Below are 18,620 nucleotides of genomic sequence, written 5' to 3'. Positions count from 1 at the left end.
CACACAAGCAAATAAACTTCCATCCAGAAACTCAGACCCTGAGAGAAAGCGAACTCAGTCCAAAAAAAATAAAATTTGGGGCAAGATAGTCTTAACATTAAAAGGAACCAGTGCTGCACCAATGAGGTATTCATTCAAACTAAGAAGGCTCATGACCTTGACTTTAAAAAATGTCTCAATCTGTGAATTAGGGTTGGAGACATTGGGAAGAGCCCTTTTCAAGATCAAAGGAAGTTTTGTTTTGTTTCCTTGTCTGATCTTTGTCAGTGATGACCCCCAAGCTAAGTTAGTAATACCCTATATGCTTTGAGGCCCCTGGCCATCTTTCCTCCATCTCTAAAACTCCTCTGTTTTCCATTAGACCGTCAGTATTTAGCAGGCCACTACTAGGTATCCACCACTATGGATTTTAAAAGAAGTGTAAAGCTCCATCCCTGGTCTCAAGGAAGTTTCAGTCCCTTTTGGAGAAACTAGAGAAATAGACATGAAACATTTTGAGACCAATGTGACTCAATCTGCGGTTTAGTACCATATGGATGAGTAGATCAGGACGTCTCCCCACCCTCTCCAAAAAGAGGAACAGTCTCTGGGTTAGGGAAAGCACCGCAGAGTAAGGAGAGTGGAATTGGGGTCTGTGCTCTCCTGGACCCCCTCACACCACGCCAAGCTTACTCTTCTGGGGAGAAGTCTGGAGAAGTCAAGTGTGGTCTAAGGGTGGGGCTCTACAGTTAGCTTCTTTGGGTCCAAATCCTTGTTCTACCACCTTTTGGGAATAATTTGGGAATTCTCTGTGATTCAGTTGTTCTGTCTACAAAATGCCAATTAAAACAGTATCTACCTGAAAGAGTTATTGTGAAGTTTAAATGTATTAATGCATACAAAGTTCCTAAAATGGAACCTCAGGCCACTGGGGAATATCAGCTATGCTGTTAGCTTCTAGCCTTATCAGCTCTTCAGGGTCATTCAACCTGTCATCAAGCCTAGGTACTCCCTTATTGAAAATGTTTCTCTTTTCCTTTCTTTTCACTCCTGCTGCCACCCCTCCCCATAAGGATGCAGGAAGAGCTAGGCTGAAAATCCTTGGTTCGATGTATAGGTCTATCAATGTGTAGTCACACAACCTTAGAATGTAACCGTGTGCAAAACAAGAGAGTTGAAACAAGGACACTCCAAGAAGCTTTTATATTTTGGTCCCCTCCTCCCACGTCATGCTCGCAGTTCTAAGAATCTTTCAATTGGCTATTCATTAACAATAATTGGCCAGGCGCAGTGGCTCATGCCTATAATCACAACACTTTGGGAGGCCAAGGTGGGCGGATTACCAGAGGTCAGGAGTTCGAAACCAGCCTGGCCAACATGGTGAAACCCCGTCTCTACAAAAAATACAAAAATTAGCCGGGCGTAGTGGCACACGCCTGTAGTCCCAGATACTCTGGAGGCTGAAGCAGGAGAATTGCTTGAGCGAAGGAGACAGAAGTTGCAGTGAGCCAAGGTCATGCCACTGCACTCCAGCCTGGCCGACAGAGCAAGATTCTGTCAAAAAGAAAAAAAAAGTTACCAACTGCATCAGGCATTCACTGTTTCACTGTGTACCGGATGCTTTTCTAAGCATCTCATATATGTATTCACCCATTTCATCCTCATAAACTCCAAGACAGGTATTACTATGATCTCATTTTTCAGAGAAGCCAACTAAGGCACAGAGAGATTTAGTAACTGGCCCATAGTCACACAGCAGTAAGTGGCAAAGCCAGGATTTGAATCCAAGCTATTGGGCACCAGAGGCTGCGCTGTAACTCCTGGGTTATACTCCCTCCAAGGGGACAGCTCCTTAACCCCTTGTCTCAGAAGCACTGGCTTCTCCCTCTCTTCCCAATTGACATCTCCATTCTGTGCCCATAAGATGCCATCCTTATTCCTAATTTTAGGACAGACCCATGCCTTTTTGCTCCTCTGCATCTATTCAAATCTCCCCATCCCTCATGGCCAGATCACACCCTTGAAACACCTTGTTCCTGACAGAGGTCCACATGAGCCTCCATCATCCAATTCCCAGGACCCACCCACTGTCTCCTCGTTGACTTCCCCTGCATCCTGTAGGGAGATATTCGCTCCAACAGAGAAAGGCAATCCCCGCTGCTGCCCTCCAGGAGCACGGAACATGGCACTGTGAAGGACAGCCCTGACTGTAGCTACTCTGGCACATGACTGCTGTCATCTCTTTGAGGCACCTCAGATACTCCAAAGTGAACTTTCTGGATACCCTGTGGCTGATGAATTCAGTCAGGCCAGCATCATGCACATACTCTTCAGATATGGGGAAAACCCACCCAGCTTTTTTCATAAGGCTCACCAAATAAAAGAATCAGCAAAAAACTTAATTTCATTTATATAAATGGATAACGGATGCCAGGGACTAGCCCTATGGTCCTTTTCTATCCTCCCTCCCCTCCTGGACTCCCACACATGTCTAGGACGTAGAAAGTTACTGGTATATTCTTGCTGGAAGGAAAGGTGGAAGGAGGGAGGGGGAGAAGAAAAGAGGAAAGAGGGGAGGGAGGGAGGGAGGAAGGAAGGAAGGGAGGGAGGGAGGGAGGGAGGGAGGGAGGGAGAGAGGGAGGGAGGAAATACTTTGAAATACAGAGAAGAAAAGGATTTAAATAAAAAATTTGAAATGAAAAGAGAGAGGGAGAGAGACAGAGAATCAGAGTAGACGGGAAGGGGAAGGAAGGAAGCTAGAAGGAAAGGAAGAAACAAAAAACAAAAGGAATAGTTTGAAGTGAAGGAGAAGATGGAAAAGGGAAGTCATAGAAGAAGGATGGGTGGACGAGGAGATTCAGAATGAAAGACATATTGAAGAAGGCAGGAAGAACAGAACAGATTCCCTGGTTCCCCTCATGGACCAGGTAGAGTCATCACATCATTAATTTAACCTTCACCAACCACTGTAAGGCAGGCCACACACTGTTCTGAGGAAGAGAAACTGTGACTGTTGAAAATGCTTATAAGCAACAATGCCCATACATACCCAAGAGAGATGGAATAGTGATGGGCAGGGAACAGGCCCAGGCTCGGAGGTGGGAATGAATGTGACTAATAAAGGAGGGTGAGGAGGACATGAACCTACCCCAAAGCAGAGGATCTCGATTCCCAAGAGCTCTTTCCAAATCACCTTCATGAGGAAGGAAGACATAGCGAAGACACTTGCCTAAGTGGGAGTCTAAGCTGTGCCATTATTCTAAAGAGAAGGCACCTGATCCTTTAAAGACCCCACTGCTAATGCAGAGGGCTGCCATCAGCCCATTAGCTTTTCTGAAAGACACTCTGAGGGTCCCAGGCCATGAGACACTGTAGGTGGGCTGATGGAGGGTCTCTGCAATCCAACTGAGCACCTGCAGGTGCCAGCTCTGAGGCCCTCACCACTGCGGCATTAGGTTACTGGAGCTTCTTAGGGCTTTCAGCAAGCTTACTTGGGACCTTACATTTGGCCTCAGGAATCAGGCATACAGGTGAAAACTGGCTCCTCCCACTGAAGACCAGAATTCTGTAACAGCTCAGCATTCCAAAGAGTGTTACACAAAATACACAAAATTCCAATAGTTATCTGCTGCCCAAGGCATAACCAGAGTTTATCTGGTCCTAACCTATATTCTGGTTTCATTTCCCACAAACCTGTACTCAAACTGTCCTTTGCTGTCCTCCAAACACGCTGCCTCCATTAGTTTTTGCTGTGTAACAAACCACCCCCAAATTTGGTGTCTAAAATCACCACCATTTATTTAGCTTCCAATTCTGTCCATCAACAATGTGGGCTGGGCTCAGCTGAGGAGTTCTTTTGGTCTCATCTGGACTTGCTTCTGTACAACAGTCCATTGCTGAGTGAGCAGGGCACTGCCTGGCCTGTGGTAGCTTCAGCTGGAGTGGTCCTTCTCTATTCCACATGGTTGTCATCCTCCAGCAAGCTAGCTCAGGCTTACTCACATAGCAGCTGGAGAGAGTTCTGAGAGGACAAAAGCACTCAAGGCATTTTGAGGCATAGACTCAGAACCACCACACCATCATCTCTGCCATATACTGCTGGACAAAGAAAGTCACAAGACCAGCCCAGATTAATCCGCCTTTTGATGGAGGGAGCTGCAAAGTTGAATTGCAAAGATGCATGGTTACAGGCAGTGAGAGAATTACAGCTATTTTTTGTAAACACTCTACTATACATGCCTTCTACTTTCTTGCTTGTGTTCCTATGTTCAGCTTCTCTCTTCTGCCACCCTCCCTCCACGTTTTCTTTTCCTCCTTAATTATCTTCATTCTTCAAGGCTTAATCATATCTTCTCATTGGAACCTTCTCTATCTACTTCAGCTAGAAGGACCCTCTCTCCTCTGCATCTTGCAGCCCTGTTGTATGTCCTAGTTTGCATGGACTGTGACTTATTCTACCATGCTTGTTCATGGGCACAATCACATGTAATATTCTCAAGGGCAAGGACCACATCCTGTGTTCTTTGGGCACTGAACACAAAGTCAGTGCTCACACATAGTAGGTACTCAACAAATGCTTCAGAGATCATTTCTTCTTCACACATCTGGTTTTGCCTTAAAGTTCAACTCCAAATTTGCAGCATCCTGCTTTGCTGTAGATTCTAGGTTTTTGAGGGAGAAACTATGAAGGAAATAGAAAAAAATAATTTGATGAAAACCATTGAGAGTTGGACCCCATTCCTCTTTTGAGCTGTGAGATCAAATGTCTTTTGCTATGAAGATGGGGATGGGACTAGATGTAATTCCCACCACCAGTGTTGAGATTTACTTGCCCTCTTTTTGGGTTTTCCCTCTTTATTTAAGGACCTTGTGGATTATTTACGGGTTCACTCGCATAGTGCCGTCTATGCTTCATCCATGAGCCCACCGATAGCAGAGCAAATCATCAGATCACTAAAACATCTCATGGGAATGGATGGGACCACACAAGGTAAGAGGATCTGCATAGAGCACAGCTCTTGCATCGCTCTGTCTCCCTTCTGCCTCATTAATTTTTCCACTTCTCAAATACACACCTTTATCTTATAGAACCCTATTTGTAAATCAAGCCATGTGATAAATGCACAAAAACTGCTGTTAGCACACCACACAAAAACCCTTCGTTAAAGCAAAGAAAACTTTCTAATTTACCTCATTGTGAACAGCAAATTGAGATAATTTTGTGTGATCAATTATGTTGAAATGAAGCAAATATAGTGTGTGTGTGTGTGTGTGTTTGCGTGTGTGTGTGCGCGCACGCTTGCATGCACATGCTTGCCTGTGCTTGCTTGGGGCTGTCACTTGTGTTTCCCTAAGACCAAAGTAGCCAATTTAATATCCAATTTTTCATCCTTTTATTTTTTATAGCCAGAGGTTGGGCAATGGAAGTCCACCACTGGCCATTTGAGGATATATAGACAAAACACACACAATAACCTTCCAGCCATTTCTTTGCCAGTGGGAACAGAGCTAAACTGTGCTACTTTGCTCAACCCAAATTAATCCTTTTTGAAAAGTTGTTTCATAAATACCTCTTGGAACTCTCCCTCCATTTTGCAGAGATGGTTTATAGAGATTCTACTGCATGTCACACACCAGAGGGGATACGGTGCTGAAGAAGGCAGTTCTTGCTGCCAGGCAAGCTGGTGAGCACATTTATGGAAGTAGCCAATTTATCCTGGCCACTGGACTGTACAATCCATGTGCCTCACCTCACTTCCCAGCTGTCCTGAAGTCTGACATTGTTTAATGCAACCCTCCAAGCCTGCTATTTCAATAGAAGTATGGGGTACTCCATGAGTTTTCGGTATTATTAAAGCAGCAGAATATTCACATACAAATTTTATCAGAAGCCTACTATATAAAACAGATAAGAACAAGGCTGATCTAGTTAAAGTAGTGTCTTCACTTACCCCCATACTGATACCCCTTGGGGCCCTTCTACTGAGCCCTAGTGCTCCCACGACACTTGTTTGAAAGACAGGACTTTTTTTCACTAAAGCAGGGTAAAGGCCTGCAGGAGGATATTTTTTCCTCCATATGAAATGCAGTGATTGGCTGATCTCTAGGATTCCTTCCAGGCTTGCCTTTTCAGTGTTATGACTCTGCATCTTATTGATTAGTCTTTGTGAAAAGAAAACGACAGTCCAGTCTAGGAAGCCCTTATGGTATGAGACCGAAGGTAGCTGCCTGGATCTGACTCCTGTGATACTATTCACTCGTGTGTGGCCTTAGACGAGTGACTTATCTATTCAACCCCGAGCAAGTGACTCAACTTCTCTGTACTTCAATTCATCCAGTTATAAAGTGAGAAAAAATGATATTTAGGAGCCAAGGTTTTTGTGAGAAGTAGATACATTAATCTGTATAAAATATTTAGCATTGTGTCTGGAGACAATTATTAGTAAGCATTATATAATTGCTTGCTACTGTTATTTGCTGTTGTTTCTGAGGTGATCAACAAGTATTTGAACCATTTCTCAGAGATGCTGTAGGAAGCATCGTTATGACAGAAGTGAAGTAGGACTAGATATCCTCTAAGATAAGATCCTGGATTAGTCAGAATAAGGGAGGTTTTGCCACCATAATAAATAAACCCTGTAGATCTCAGTGGCTTCACAGAACCAAGGTATTTCTTGTTTGCATCACATCTAATACCAGTCAGTCAGCTCTCTACACAGTGCTTGTCCTTGAAGACAGTGACTCAGGCTGCTTTCACCTTAAGGGTTCGTCATCTCAACACATGGCCCCCATGGTTACCAAGGTAAAAAGAAAGGGAGGGTCAGCCTGGAGGTGATTCTTATCACCTTGTTTACAATCTATTGGCCAAAACTAGTCATATGGCCACACCCCAAAAAGAGGCCGGGGTAAATTAAGGGATACAGATTGGATAAACAGGTACCTTTTTTTGGTGGGGAGAGGTTCTTTTTTTGGGGGAGTTTTAAAAATTTGAGACAGAGTCATGCTCTGTCGCCCAGGCTGAAGGGCAGTGACGTGATCTGGGCTCACTGCAACCTCCACCTCCCAGACTCAAGCAATTCTCCTGCCTTAGCCTCCTGAGTAGTTGGGACTACAGGCGCGCACCACCATGCCCAGCTAATTTTTTTTTTTTTTTTTTTTTTTTGAGACAGAGTTTCACTCTTGTCACCCAGGCTAGAGTACAATGGTGTGATCTCAGCTCACTGCAACCTCCGCCTCCCGGGTTCAAGCAATTCTCCTGCCTCAGCCTCCTGAGTAGCTGGGATTACAGGTGCCCGCCACCACACCTGGCTATTTTTTGTATTTTTAGTAGACACGGAGTTTCGCCAGGTTGGTCTCAAACTCCCGATCTCAGGTGATCCACCCACCTTGGCCTCCCAAAATGCTGGGATTACAGGCATGAGCCACCACACCTGGCCAATTTTTGTATTTTTAGTTGAGATGGGGTTTCACCATGTTGGCCATGCTGGTCAGGAACTCCTGGCCTCAAGTGATCTGCCCACATCGGCCTCTCAAAGTGCTGGGATTACAGGTGTGAGCCACTATGCCTGTCCTAAACAGGTATCTTTTAACCTTTTAACATTGAAGCCATATAGAGCGGCATCTTTTCCTCCACAAGCTTTCCACTGTATGAAAAAACTGGCCTGGAACTACTGGCTTCCCATAAAGCCATATTAATTCTCTTCTTAAACTTCAAGTGTTTCTTAATGGAAAATCAATTATTTGAGTTTTAAGCAAAAATGCAAGTTAAGTGAATTGTCTCAGAATGACTAGAATTATTCTTTGGTCTTGTTTTAAAGACAAGTGACTAGGAAAAAGTTATTCTAGAAATTAGCTTGTGTCTCAACAAAAATTTTCACTCATTTCCGGGGTCCTTTGTTGTATATGTCATCCGAATCAGTTGCTTTACATGTACGCAACTTTACAATCATTTCCTTCCGTCCTCTGGATTGGCTTACCACTTCATCACAGACAGAACTTGCTCTGTTGATCTGATCACAGTGGAAGAAAGATTACATTAAAGACATGAGTAATCATCTGCCATCAATTTTTCTTCCCCTGAGGTAGGAGATATTTCCCTTGCTTCTCTCTCTTAGCCTTATACCTAAGTAATTCTTTGCTTATTTTTTTAACCTCCCATTTAAAGTTTCTCACTTTACTCCTCTTGTCATCTTAAGAGAAAAAAAAAAAACAGAGAATGTCATGTGTACGGTCTGGTTTTTTTAGAGGCAAGATAGGAGAATGAGGGAGAAATATAGGACAGTTTATTTTCAAAGAAACAAACAAAGGAAAGTAGAAGAAAAAGAAAATTGACAGAATTATCAGCCAAGTTTCAGGTGGTTGTGGCTGACACATCTTTTGAAGCATTCAAAGGCACACAGTGAATGATCACACTGGCCTCATTTGCAACAGTGGCTTCTTTAAATCAAATGAGCAGGACAGGTTAGGGACATTGCACTAGCTCACCCCTTTCTGCAGAGATAGACTCACTCTCAGGGTAAAGTTGCCCAGAGCTCAAAGGATGCACTGTTTCATGCAAGAGCTGCTTTACAGGATCTGAGAAAGAGGAGCCGGGCTCTGAGCCTTCATCTTCAGCCCACTCCACTGCAACTGTGATTGGAGTCTTTCAAGGCTTTGTTTCGGGTTGAGTTTGGAGAGCAGTTGGCCAGATCTGTTCCTTGATGAATGTCTTCACTTTAATCTGCAATGCAAAGCCATACGCTTCAAAGAAAGGCAAGCTACAGGAATAAGGTCAGTGTTCCTTTGATGCCAAGGTTCAAAGATGAAATAGCAGTCCCAGTGAAATGACAATGTTTATGCACAAACAGCCACCTTCACTCTGCAGCCAGGCTGCTTGTGGAGTTAATGCACACAGGCTGAGGGGCTGCAGGCCGCGCATGCATTCCATATGCACTAAGACCCTTTTAATCTCCTGGCCTGTCACTCTGAGCAGTGCAGTGAGTCCAAAAGTGGAGGTTTGATTTCTCCATCCTAATGGATGTTGGGTGGTCTTCCAGCCAAGCCAATGTTGTAAGCCCCTTAAGGGCAAGAAATGTGTCTTGAATTATTTTGGTGTTCCTCTGAGTGTCAAACTCAGTGCTCAGCTTAATAAATATGTCATGACTCAACTTCCATCTTGCCAGCCTGCTCCATTTCAGGTCAATGTTTATGCTAAATAAGATCGTGAGGATGTTTATCTCATAGGACTGGGAGCTGGGAATTGGTTCCACACCAGTTGTGGCAGCAGAAGGGATCACTCAGTGATTGAGGTTACTTTTGGAAAGGTCTAGAAAGATCACAGCTCAGTCGTTTTCTTATCTAGACATAGCATACATAGCCACAAGAAGGTGAGCCCCAAACCACACCGACTCCCCTAAAGAAAGCATTGTCAAAAAATCATCTTATTATCATGTTTAAATCTTTGATGTACATTTTTCGAGAAATCACTCAACATTTTTTGAACTCCCAATCTTGATCTTACCTTACTACACCTTCTCTCCCCAACTCTGGGTAAACTTCCATTTCTCAGAGAAGACAGAGGTTGTATGATGTGGGCTAATTCACAGAGTGTGCCCTGCAGCGGTGCCTGGCCTGACATCTGCTCCGTGAATGGCAAGTCACTTTCCCTCTCTTGGCCTTAGTTCCTTCATTGCAAATTAAGGTTGTCAGAAGAATTAAGTGAAGTGATACAGATAAGGAACTTAGCATGATGCTTGATACACACTAAACATTCAATAAAGACATACTACTTTCAACACATCTCCTTTCTTCCCTTACTTCTGCAAATTTTCCAATAGCTTTACCCACCCCAGAGTTCTCCCTTTTTCCCCGAACTCACATCTTCCTACTCTATCAGCAACTCCTGCACACTCTACTTAACATATATCCAGAATCAGGTCACTTCTCACACAGCCACCACTCTCTCCATCACCTCTCACTTGGATTCCTGGAGTAGCCTCCTGAATATTCTCCCCACTTCTGCCCTTGCCTTTTTATGGCCTGTTCTCCATGCAGAAGCCAAAATTATCTTTTGGAAAAAAGAGAAGAAAAACTAACTCATACCATGTCACTTCCCCACTGAGAACTTTCTATCATCTTTTCAGCTTACTCAGCAGAATCCAGACTGTGTTCTTTACAGCTTCTCAGGATGTGGTCCTCCATATGTCCTGTCACCCCTCCCCTTGCTCAGCCCACTGAAGGCAGCTGGCATCCTTGCTTTTCCTAAAACACAGTGAGCAGCCCACGCAGAAGGGTCTTTGCACTCGCTGGTCCCTCTAAAACTGCTCTTCTGACCTATCTGCATGGCCCACTCCCTCCCTGCCATCCACTTTCTGCTGAAAATCTGCCTTGTTAGGGAAGTGGCCCTATCCTAAATAGTAAATCCTCCTGTCCCTCTAATTCTCCTCACCTTGCTTTATTTTTTATTTATTTATTTATTTGAGATGGAGTCTCACTCTGTCGCCCAGGCTGGAGTGCAGTGGTGCCATCTTGGCTCACTGCAACCTCCACCTCTTGGGCTCAAATGACTCCTGTGCCTCAGCCTGCTGAGTAGCTGGGACTACAGGCACCTGCTGCCACACCCAGCTAATTTTTGTATTTTTAGTAGAGACGAGGTTTCACCATGTTGACCAGGCTGGTCTTGAGCTCCCATCTTCAAGAAGTCCGCCCACCTCGGCTGCCCAAAGTAGTGGGATTACAGGCGTGAGGACCGCACCCAGACGCTTTAATCTTTATAGCATTTATGAATACCTGACAAATTGTATATGTATCTGCTTATTATCTGTTTGCTCTCACTAGAGGGTAAACTCCAGGAGAACAAGCACTTTGTCTTTTATTTATTACACTGAAAACAGCGTCTGGCAAGTACAGGTTTCCAAAAAGATTTATTGAAAGAGTTCTTCTCACTATCCCTCTTATCTCAGCAAATAAACAGCTCTGATGTCTTTTACATCTCTGTGCTTGATTTTTTCCCTTTCCACCTTCTAAAGATACTAGCCCCTTTTCACAGACTAGGATTGTTGGTTTCTCTCATCCTAAAAAGACTTCCCTTGCCCCTTCTTTTTCCAGCAGCCACTGAGCCTCATCCCATCCATTGCAGCAGATCTCAAAAGAGTGAGCTATTCTGCTGGCTTCCCCTCTACCCTTCTCATGCAGTTTCCAGCCCCTGCAGCCTGTCGCCCACCTGTCCTCTGCCTCCTTGCTCCATGGATCCTGCTCCCTCTAAAGTCACTCCTGTAGACACACTCTCCTGCTTCTTCGCCAGATTAAACTTGATCTCTCTGCATCATTCTCTCTCTTTGAAAACAGTCTTCAAAGACTGTCTTAGTCGTAGAGACGCTCTTCTCTTCTGGTTTTGCTCTTATTTTTCTATTTGTTCTTCCTCTCTTTCCCGCCAGGCCTCTTTCCCTATCAGTAAGTGTTTGCCCTAATCCTGCGCTCTGTTCTCTTTATAGTTCCCGCTGCACAAGTACCCTCAGCTGTTTCCTTTCCAAAACAGCTTGTGGACCCTCTACCCCTAGAAACTTCTGCTTGAAATGCTTGCTGCATTCTAACAAGCCCCAAGTGCTGCTGCTGGTCCAGGGACCAGCCTTTGAGAAACACTGCTGCATAACGACCCTGTAGTCACTCTTTCCCTCCCATCAGACACTAATGGCTTGTGGATTTCTTGTAGATAGAAACCATTAAATCTCCATATCAGGTGGGGCTCGGTGGCTCACACCTGTAATCCCAGCACCTTGGGAGTCTGTGGTGGGCAGATCACTTGAGGTCAGGAGTTCGAGACCAGCCTGGTCAACAGGGCAAAACCCTGTCTCTACTAAAAATACAAAACTTAGCTGGGCATGGTGGCGCAAACCTGTAATCCCAGCTACTATGGATACTGAGGCAAGAGAATCGCTTGAGCCCAGGGGGCGGAGGCTACAATAAGCTGAGATAAGGGGTAGCACCAAAGCTGAGAGGCAAAAGAAGAGACCCTGAGCCAGCAAACGAGATATGGGGTTTATTCAGGGGAACTTACATGCAGGGACGGTCCAGTGATGGTAGGCTGGACAGGAGAACTGCCACCACTTGTAAAAAGCATGTAGTTCATATTAGCATTTTCACTTAACATCCTTTCCATAACAACCTCCACCTGGCAACCTTTATTCAACCTTTACTCAACCTTTATTCAAAGGGCCTCAATCCCTTGTATGACAAGCATCCCAGTGGACAAGCTGGGGACTCAGATGTTCCTCATAGGTAAGGAACGAATCTCCAGCTTGGTCACGCTCAAACTGTGAACACACATTCAGGTGTGTCTGCCATACAGGGTCATTCTCAGGAAATGCTTAAGCTGTCACGGTCAGGTGCATGTACCATGCACAGGTACATCTACGATATAATAATCCACACAGTTCCTGACACATCATAGGCCTTCAATACATACTTTCCAGTTGAATTGGAAAGAAATGTGTTAAGTCCCAGTTATGCCATGATGCAGATACTCACAAAATATCTGTTTAGGGCCATCTTTTCATCAAAAGACTTGAGCTGGATCTCTGAATACTTAACATCAGCAATCTGAGTAAACAACTTGCTCATCAAGGACAACTTCTTCCTTATAATTCTTGTCTGCAGGCATGTCTAGTTTTACTCATTACACCTACCTGCTTACTATAGAGTCACTGATGTTGGGGAAAGTTCCCCCACGTGTCCCCAGTCATCATTTCTTGTTTCATGATGATGGGAGTGCCTGACAGGAGGGAGACAGTGACTACAAAGTCATCATACAGCAGTGGTTCTCAAAGAGTGGTCCCTGGACCACAAGAAGCAATGTCACCTGAGGCTTGTTAGAACTGCCACAAAGCATTTCTGAATCAGCTGTTTTAACCATTCCTCCAGGAGATTCTGGTGCAGGCTCAAATTTGATAACCATGTTTCTACATAACAGAAAAGAAACAGATCTGTGCAGAGGGAGAAGTAAAGTGAACAGAGGACGGAATTCTGGCAGATGCAAGCAAAGGTAAAGGACCTAGCAAAAACAGGAGGAAGAAGAGCAGCAGAAGAATAAGAAAAAGCCCAAAAGAGAAAAGCATGAAATGTGTTTGGATCCACTTCTTTAAACCTGTGTTTAAACCAAAACATCAACCCTGCCCACTCAGTTACTACTAGCACCTTGCCTGTTCTTCAGTCCCCATGACCACTTTGGCATCAGGAATAGGAAAGAGAGTTTTGCTTATGAAATACATGTGCCTCACAACAGTCACTCCCTAAGCCTGTGCTTTCACATAACTTTTTGAAGTATGTCAAGTCATTAAGAGTTCATGGTCACAACATTCATTTTATTGTTTGATTTGATAGTAGACATCTGACAGAGATACTGCCATTTCTCCAACAACTGCTATCCCTTGGGATAAATAGGGTAGCATTTATAATAATTACTTAAATGGTTTGTCTCTTCAGTGTATCTTCAATAGGTGGAATCAATCTGATGAAAGGAAATCCACAATGGGCAACACTGCTAGGTGTTGATTTATTATAGGATGACTCAAGACAAAATATTCCATATTCCTAACTCAGAAAGAATGGCCTCTCCTGTAATTATGTGGGATCTACTTAACTTGTGCTATAATAATCACCCTCCATTTGACGGCTCATCTTCCTCCCCTGATCGTTACAATTGTGATGACGTGGTGTTGAAATGAAATTGGCACTTTTTTGAAAAAAAAGATGATCGGCTTAACCTGATGCATCTATTGAACATTAGATATTAAGGTTCTTGTTATATTTTCAATTTCATGTCAGGATGAAACAGCAAATATATATCTTATCAAGCACTTACTTTGCCTACTGGCTACTGTGTAGTTTTTAGATCTACAGGCCCACTTATCTAAAGATCTAAACGTTTAAATATTTTAGAATTTTTGTGTAACATTAAGTCTTTTGAAATACAGCACTTAACCAGAGACAGGAATAGTTGGAACGATTCTAGCTATATGAACAGGCCAGTACTTAAATTTGGATTACTCCAATTACTCCATTGACTTGTTCATTTCTAATTTCATCAAAATGGCTATAAGAAAAATCATAATGTCTCTGATTTAATCAATTCTCTCTCAGCTATTACCTTAGTGCCAGGCTGGTGGGATAATCACCAACTTACTGAATCACAAAACCACATTTTGTATCACATGCATGAAAATGTGATTCATTTATAATCAAGTGGCCAGTAAAGTCTGTAGAAAGGAAAACAGTAATGGAAATTTACTTATAAGAGAAAAGTTATACAGAATTTCAATTACTAATGTGTAATATCTGATTTCAGTAGAATACACCTGAATCATTGTTAATAACACCTAAACTTAAATGATAAATTTAGGAGAAATGAAATTCTCTATTTTTCTTCAAAGTAACACATGTCCCTCTCTGCCCTTAAACTGAAGGAGTTTCTGTGTAGTAAGGAAGGGGAGGGGACAATGTGTCTGGAAGAAAAGGCAGGAGAAAACTAAAGATAAAATTAAGGTGAAATAATGACTTGTGTTCTTCCTGGAAAACAATAGCTATTTAAGATCCTTAGAAATAGAGGAATTTGACCAGGTGTGGTGGCTCACATCTGTAGTTCCAGCACTTTGGGAGGCCAATGCAGGTGGATCACCTGAACTCAGGAATTCGAGACCAGCCTGGGCAACATGGCAAAACCCTGTCTCTACCAAAAAATATAAAAAATTAGATGGAGGTGATGGCACACACCTGTGGTCCCAGTGACTCAGGAGGCAGAGGTGGGAGGATCACTTGAACCTGGGAGGCAGAAGTTGCAATGAGCTGAAATCGAACCCCTGCACTCCAGCCTGGGCAACAGAGTGAGACCCCATCTAAAAATATATGTATATAAAATATATATAAGTAAAAATTATATATATATTTATATCTATAAATAAAAGTTATAAATTATATACTTATATAATATATAAGTAAAAGTTATATATATTATATACAGGGAGAGAGGAATTTGGCAGGATGAAATAACAATGCAATATTTTCTTTTTAATTTTATGTTTTCTCAATGTAGTAGTCAGGGATTATTGCTGCAAAAAAAGGTCATAAATAGTTACTCTGTTACTATTATGCTTCTTTAATTATCTTAGATTTTATCAATTAAACAGATATTATCCAGATAACTACTTCAATTCTCCACTTTCCATAGGAAGAGAAAGCTAAGAAAAAGCTTAACAAGCCTATGATAGGATGGAAACCCAGGTTTTGGTGAGCTTTTTTAAGAAAGCCAATACAAGAAGGATGGGGAAATTGAGTCTGCAAATTAGAGCTAAGTCCCCCAACCATTGTGCTGGTTACAAGTGGTTCCTCCTCAATCTGGGCTTCCTTTACCCTTTAGAAACTAATTGCTATCAGACCAAGACCTGAGGAGGAAATATTCAATAGAAACGCTCCCTAGCAGAGGGCCTCCTCACAATAAATCTTTCTGAGGTTTTAGTTCTTGGATGAGTTGGGAAGTATTCAAAGCTTTCCATCTGTGGGGAAGTTGTTGCCTTGGCTGTAGAATTCTGCTTGCACATTACACGCTGCCTTTAGCAGGGTTGGGGAATGAAGGCTTTCAGCTAACGGGATGCTCCTCTTTTCCTTTGAGTTTTGGCCTCTGGGAGAAGGTTCTCCATTCTTGACCTACAGAAGTGATGGGTTTTTCATTCATATGTGGTTAAATTATGCTGTTATAATATATCATATATAATAATACATTTGGCTATATTGTGTTATGTTTTATGATGATGTTCCCTATTCTAAAATTAAAACTGAGTTCTGTTCCTTCATGGTGAAGTCCCTGTTTCTGCTGAGAACATCAGAAAGGCTAAAGATGACAATTTGGTTTGTATACCCTGGGAAAGAAAACATATATTCTGTTAGTTGAAGTAGTTCAGATCATGTTTAAAAACACAGATAAGTAAACAGCTGTTGCTGATCAAATTGTCCTTATCCTCACGGACAAAGAGGATCTCTACAAAATTAAAGAAAGCAATCCAGGCCTTCCCTGACTTCCCAGAGACTTGCAACCTTCCCTCATATTTGCCCCTTCACCACACAGGCCTTCCTGGCTCCTGACTCCAAGCATAGGTCCCCCTGAGCTTTCTGCTACTCGAGCTCATCTCCCAGAGCAGGTGCAGAGCCAAAACTTGAGACCAGAGGAAATCTGGACTCAGAACAACTTGGGGATTCATGCTGGAGTGACCCTTCTAGTTCTTGCCACCAACCCAGGGAGACCTTCCCTAAACATCCTTTCTAAAATATTGTCCCCTTTCCTGTGAGTTACTCAGTCCACCCCCTCAGTCAGTATCATTTTTCTTCATAGCACGTATTACCTCCTTTAATATGAATTTTCTTTCTGGGTTAATATCTGTTTTTACCAGGAGAATACAAATGCCATAAAGGCAGAGACATTGTCCCCAAAATGAAGTGGTACATGTTGGCTGAATAAATGACCCATTCAGCATCAGCTTTGGCCATATTTCCTCAACGATTCCGCAGGCAGCTTTTCCTCTATCTTGAAGGCTCTCATCCCTCCCCACAACACACTACCCCCATTCATTATCTCCTGAGCCCCTGGTCATCCTTATAAGTCCTATCTTGATGGCCCCCGTCAGAAAATTACTTTTCCTTCCTTCAGTCGCTTGCAGTTTTTTACTTCTATTATGTTAGTCACACACACCCCTAACCCAGCCTTCCAAATAGGTAGTGATTAGTTATTTAATTGCACCTTAAGCATCAAATATGTGAGTGAATGGGCACTGAATACTATACTTGGGACTAAGCAGATTTTCTGACAAGCCTTGGGATCTAGTCACCACTTATAAACAATTACAATGTTATTTCTTTATAGGTTACTTATATAATTATTTTAGTTCAAATACTGCAGTCATAAATACGTCATGGATGGGTGCATGCATAGGTCAAACTCTATAGCCTCTTTCCCATTCTTTTGATAAATGCATGGTTTTATATAACTTACACTGAGGATTTGTCTAGATACTATCAGATATGGAGGTGAGCTGAGCATGCTGCATAATTCAAGCCAATGCTACTTAAATAGTAGAAGCAAAACTGGAGTTTTTCCTTTAATTATCAAGCAGTTAGTTGAATCCCTCGCTTAAAGTTTCCTATAGAGACACAATCTGAAACTCAAAAGTGCATTTCACTTTTTCATACACAGTAATCAGCAGGCACTGGGCAACAGCTAATCCTCTCTGTTCAAGTTAAGTACATTTCCAAAATAGAGGAGGGTAGCGTGATTCCTAAGCATCCAAAATGACATTTTCCATCCTCTCTCCTTCTCCTCCTCCATCTTAATAATGGTTTGCACTTAGGACGTTTTTCAATCAAGAAACTATGTTTCTGTGACATACTTGGTGACTAGTAATGAGAGGCTGAGAAACTAAAACTCCCACAGAAAAATGTGGGTTTCTTTTTACAGACAATGAAAGATAAAGGGGTATTGGGATTTTGAGTCTTTGAAAGTTTTCCATAGTATCCTTTTTTGTGGGGTTGGTATTAGTTAAGGTATGTTACTTGTTGTCACAGACAAATGCCAATAAAACCATGGCTTAACACAATAGAAATTCATTTTTTCCTAACATAAAATCCAAAATTGGTGTTTCTGTTGGGCAAGACAGTTCTCTTCCAAGAACCCAGCCTCCTTCCATTTTGTAGCTCCTCCAGCTTCAATATATGGTTTCCAAAGTTGCTGACAAAGGGGTAAGGAGCATGATGGATTGTGCCTGTGACATTTTCAAGGGCCATGTCTGGAAAGGCACATTGTATTTCTGCCCACATTCCATTGGCTGTAACTCAGTCACATGACTTTGCCTAACCACAAAGGAACCTGGGTAATGGAGTTAACTATGTGCCTAGGAGAGGAAATGAGTTTGGTGAATAGGAACCAGACTTTGCCACAGTACTTAACCTCCACCCAGGACATTCTTTCCTCAGACTTTCTGATTCTTTCCAAATGCTTTCCTATTTTCTTCATAAATAAACTCTTGACCTGGAATAGAATAAAAGTAGCTAAGAACAAAAGAAAAATAAAGTCTAAAGGACCGAAGACAGATCTCTCCTCCTTTTTTTAGGGACTCTCGGGGCTACTAGTCTGGCTTTTACCACAACTACTTCTACTTTCTTTTTCACGGAACTCATTCCTAGCACATGGCAGGTATTGCTATCACTGCTATGATTCTGTTGCTCAATTCCCCAAAGCTGTGTACTTTCTGGAAGCAGAAAATGGACCCTAAGGATAATAATTCCTCAGAAGAATTTAAAATGACATAAAATTGGAGTAGCTCTGGAAGTCATGCCAGAGGAGGGGAGAATGTACATTTTGGAAATGGTAGCATACAGACATTAAGGACTTTTTATTCTTTGAAGAAGGGATGTGATGAGACAGAAAATGGCATCATTATCAGAAAATTAAAAATTGCAATTTAAAAACATGAACTGATAGGCCAATTCTTTGAATTGAATGAGTTTGAGTCCACCCCAGTCACTCACTCAACTCTCCTTGGGTACTTTTGGGACCACAGAAGAAAAGGAAGCTAATAAATTTCAACAGGCATCAAACCTCTGATGTTCATGACATTAGCACC

The 18,620-nt window shown here is 42.6% G+C and overlaps 1 protein-coding gene and 1 long non-coding RNA gene across 6 annotated transcripts in view; one reads left to right on the top strand and one right to left on the bottom strand.

Moving 5' to 3' along the window:
* The window catches only part of LOC123567108 (uncharacterized), a 238,287-nt gene that overhangs the window by 171,785 nt on the left and 47,882 nt on the right, over positions 1 to 18,620 (bottom strand). The gene's annotated exons all lie outside the window — the stretch shown is intronic.
* Positions 1 to 18,620, top strand: part of SPTLC3 (serine palmitoyltransferase long chain base subunit 3) — a 179,177-nt gene that overhangs the window by 123,947 nt on the left and 36,610 nt on the right. For all 3 annotated transcript variants that reach the window (XM_065522754.2, XM_045362497.3, XM_005568338.5), the window contains one exon: positions 4,843 to 4,969. In XM_065522754.2, coding sequence (XP_065378826.1) covers positions 4,843 to 4,969 — 127 coding nt within the window. The remainder of the gene's footprint in view (positions 1 to 4,842; positions 4,970 to 18,620) is intronic.

This window comes from Macaca fascicularis, chromosome 10 (assembly GCF_037993035.2).
Source record: "Macaca fascicularis isolate 582-1 chromosome 10, T2T-MFA8v1.1".
NCBI lineage: Eukaryota > Metazoa > Chordata > Mammalia > Primates > Cercopithecidae > Macaca > Macaca fascicularis.
This window is presented reverse-complemented; position numbering and strand designations above follow the sequence as displayed.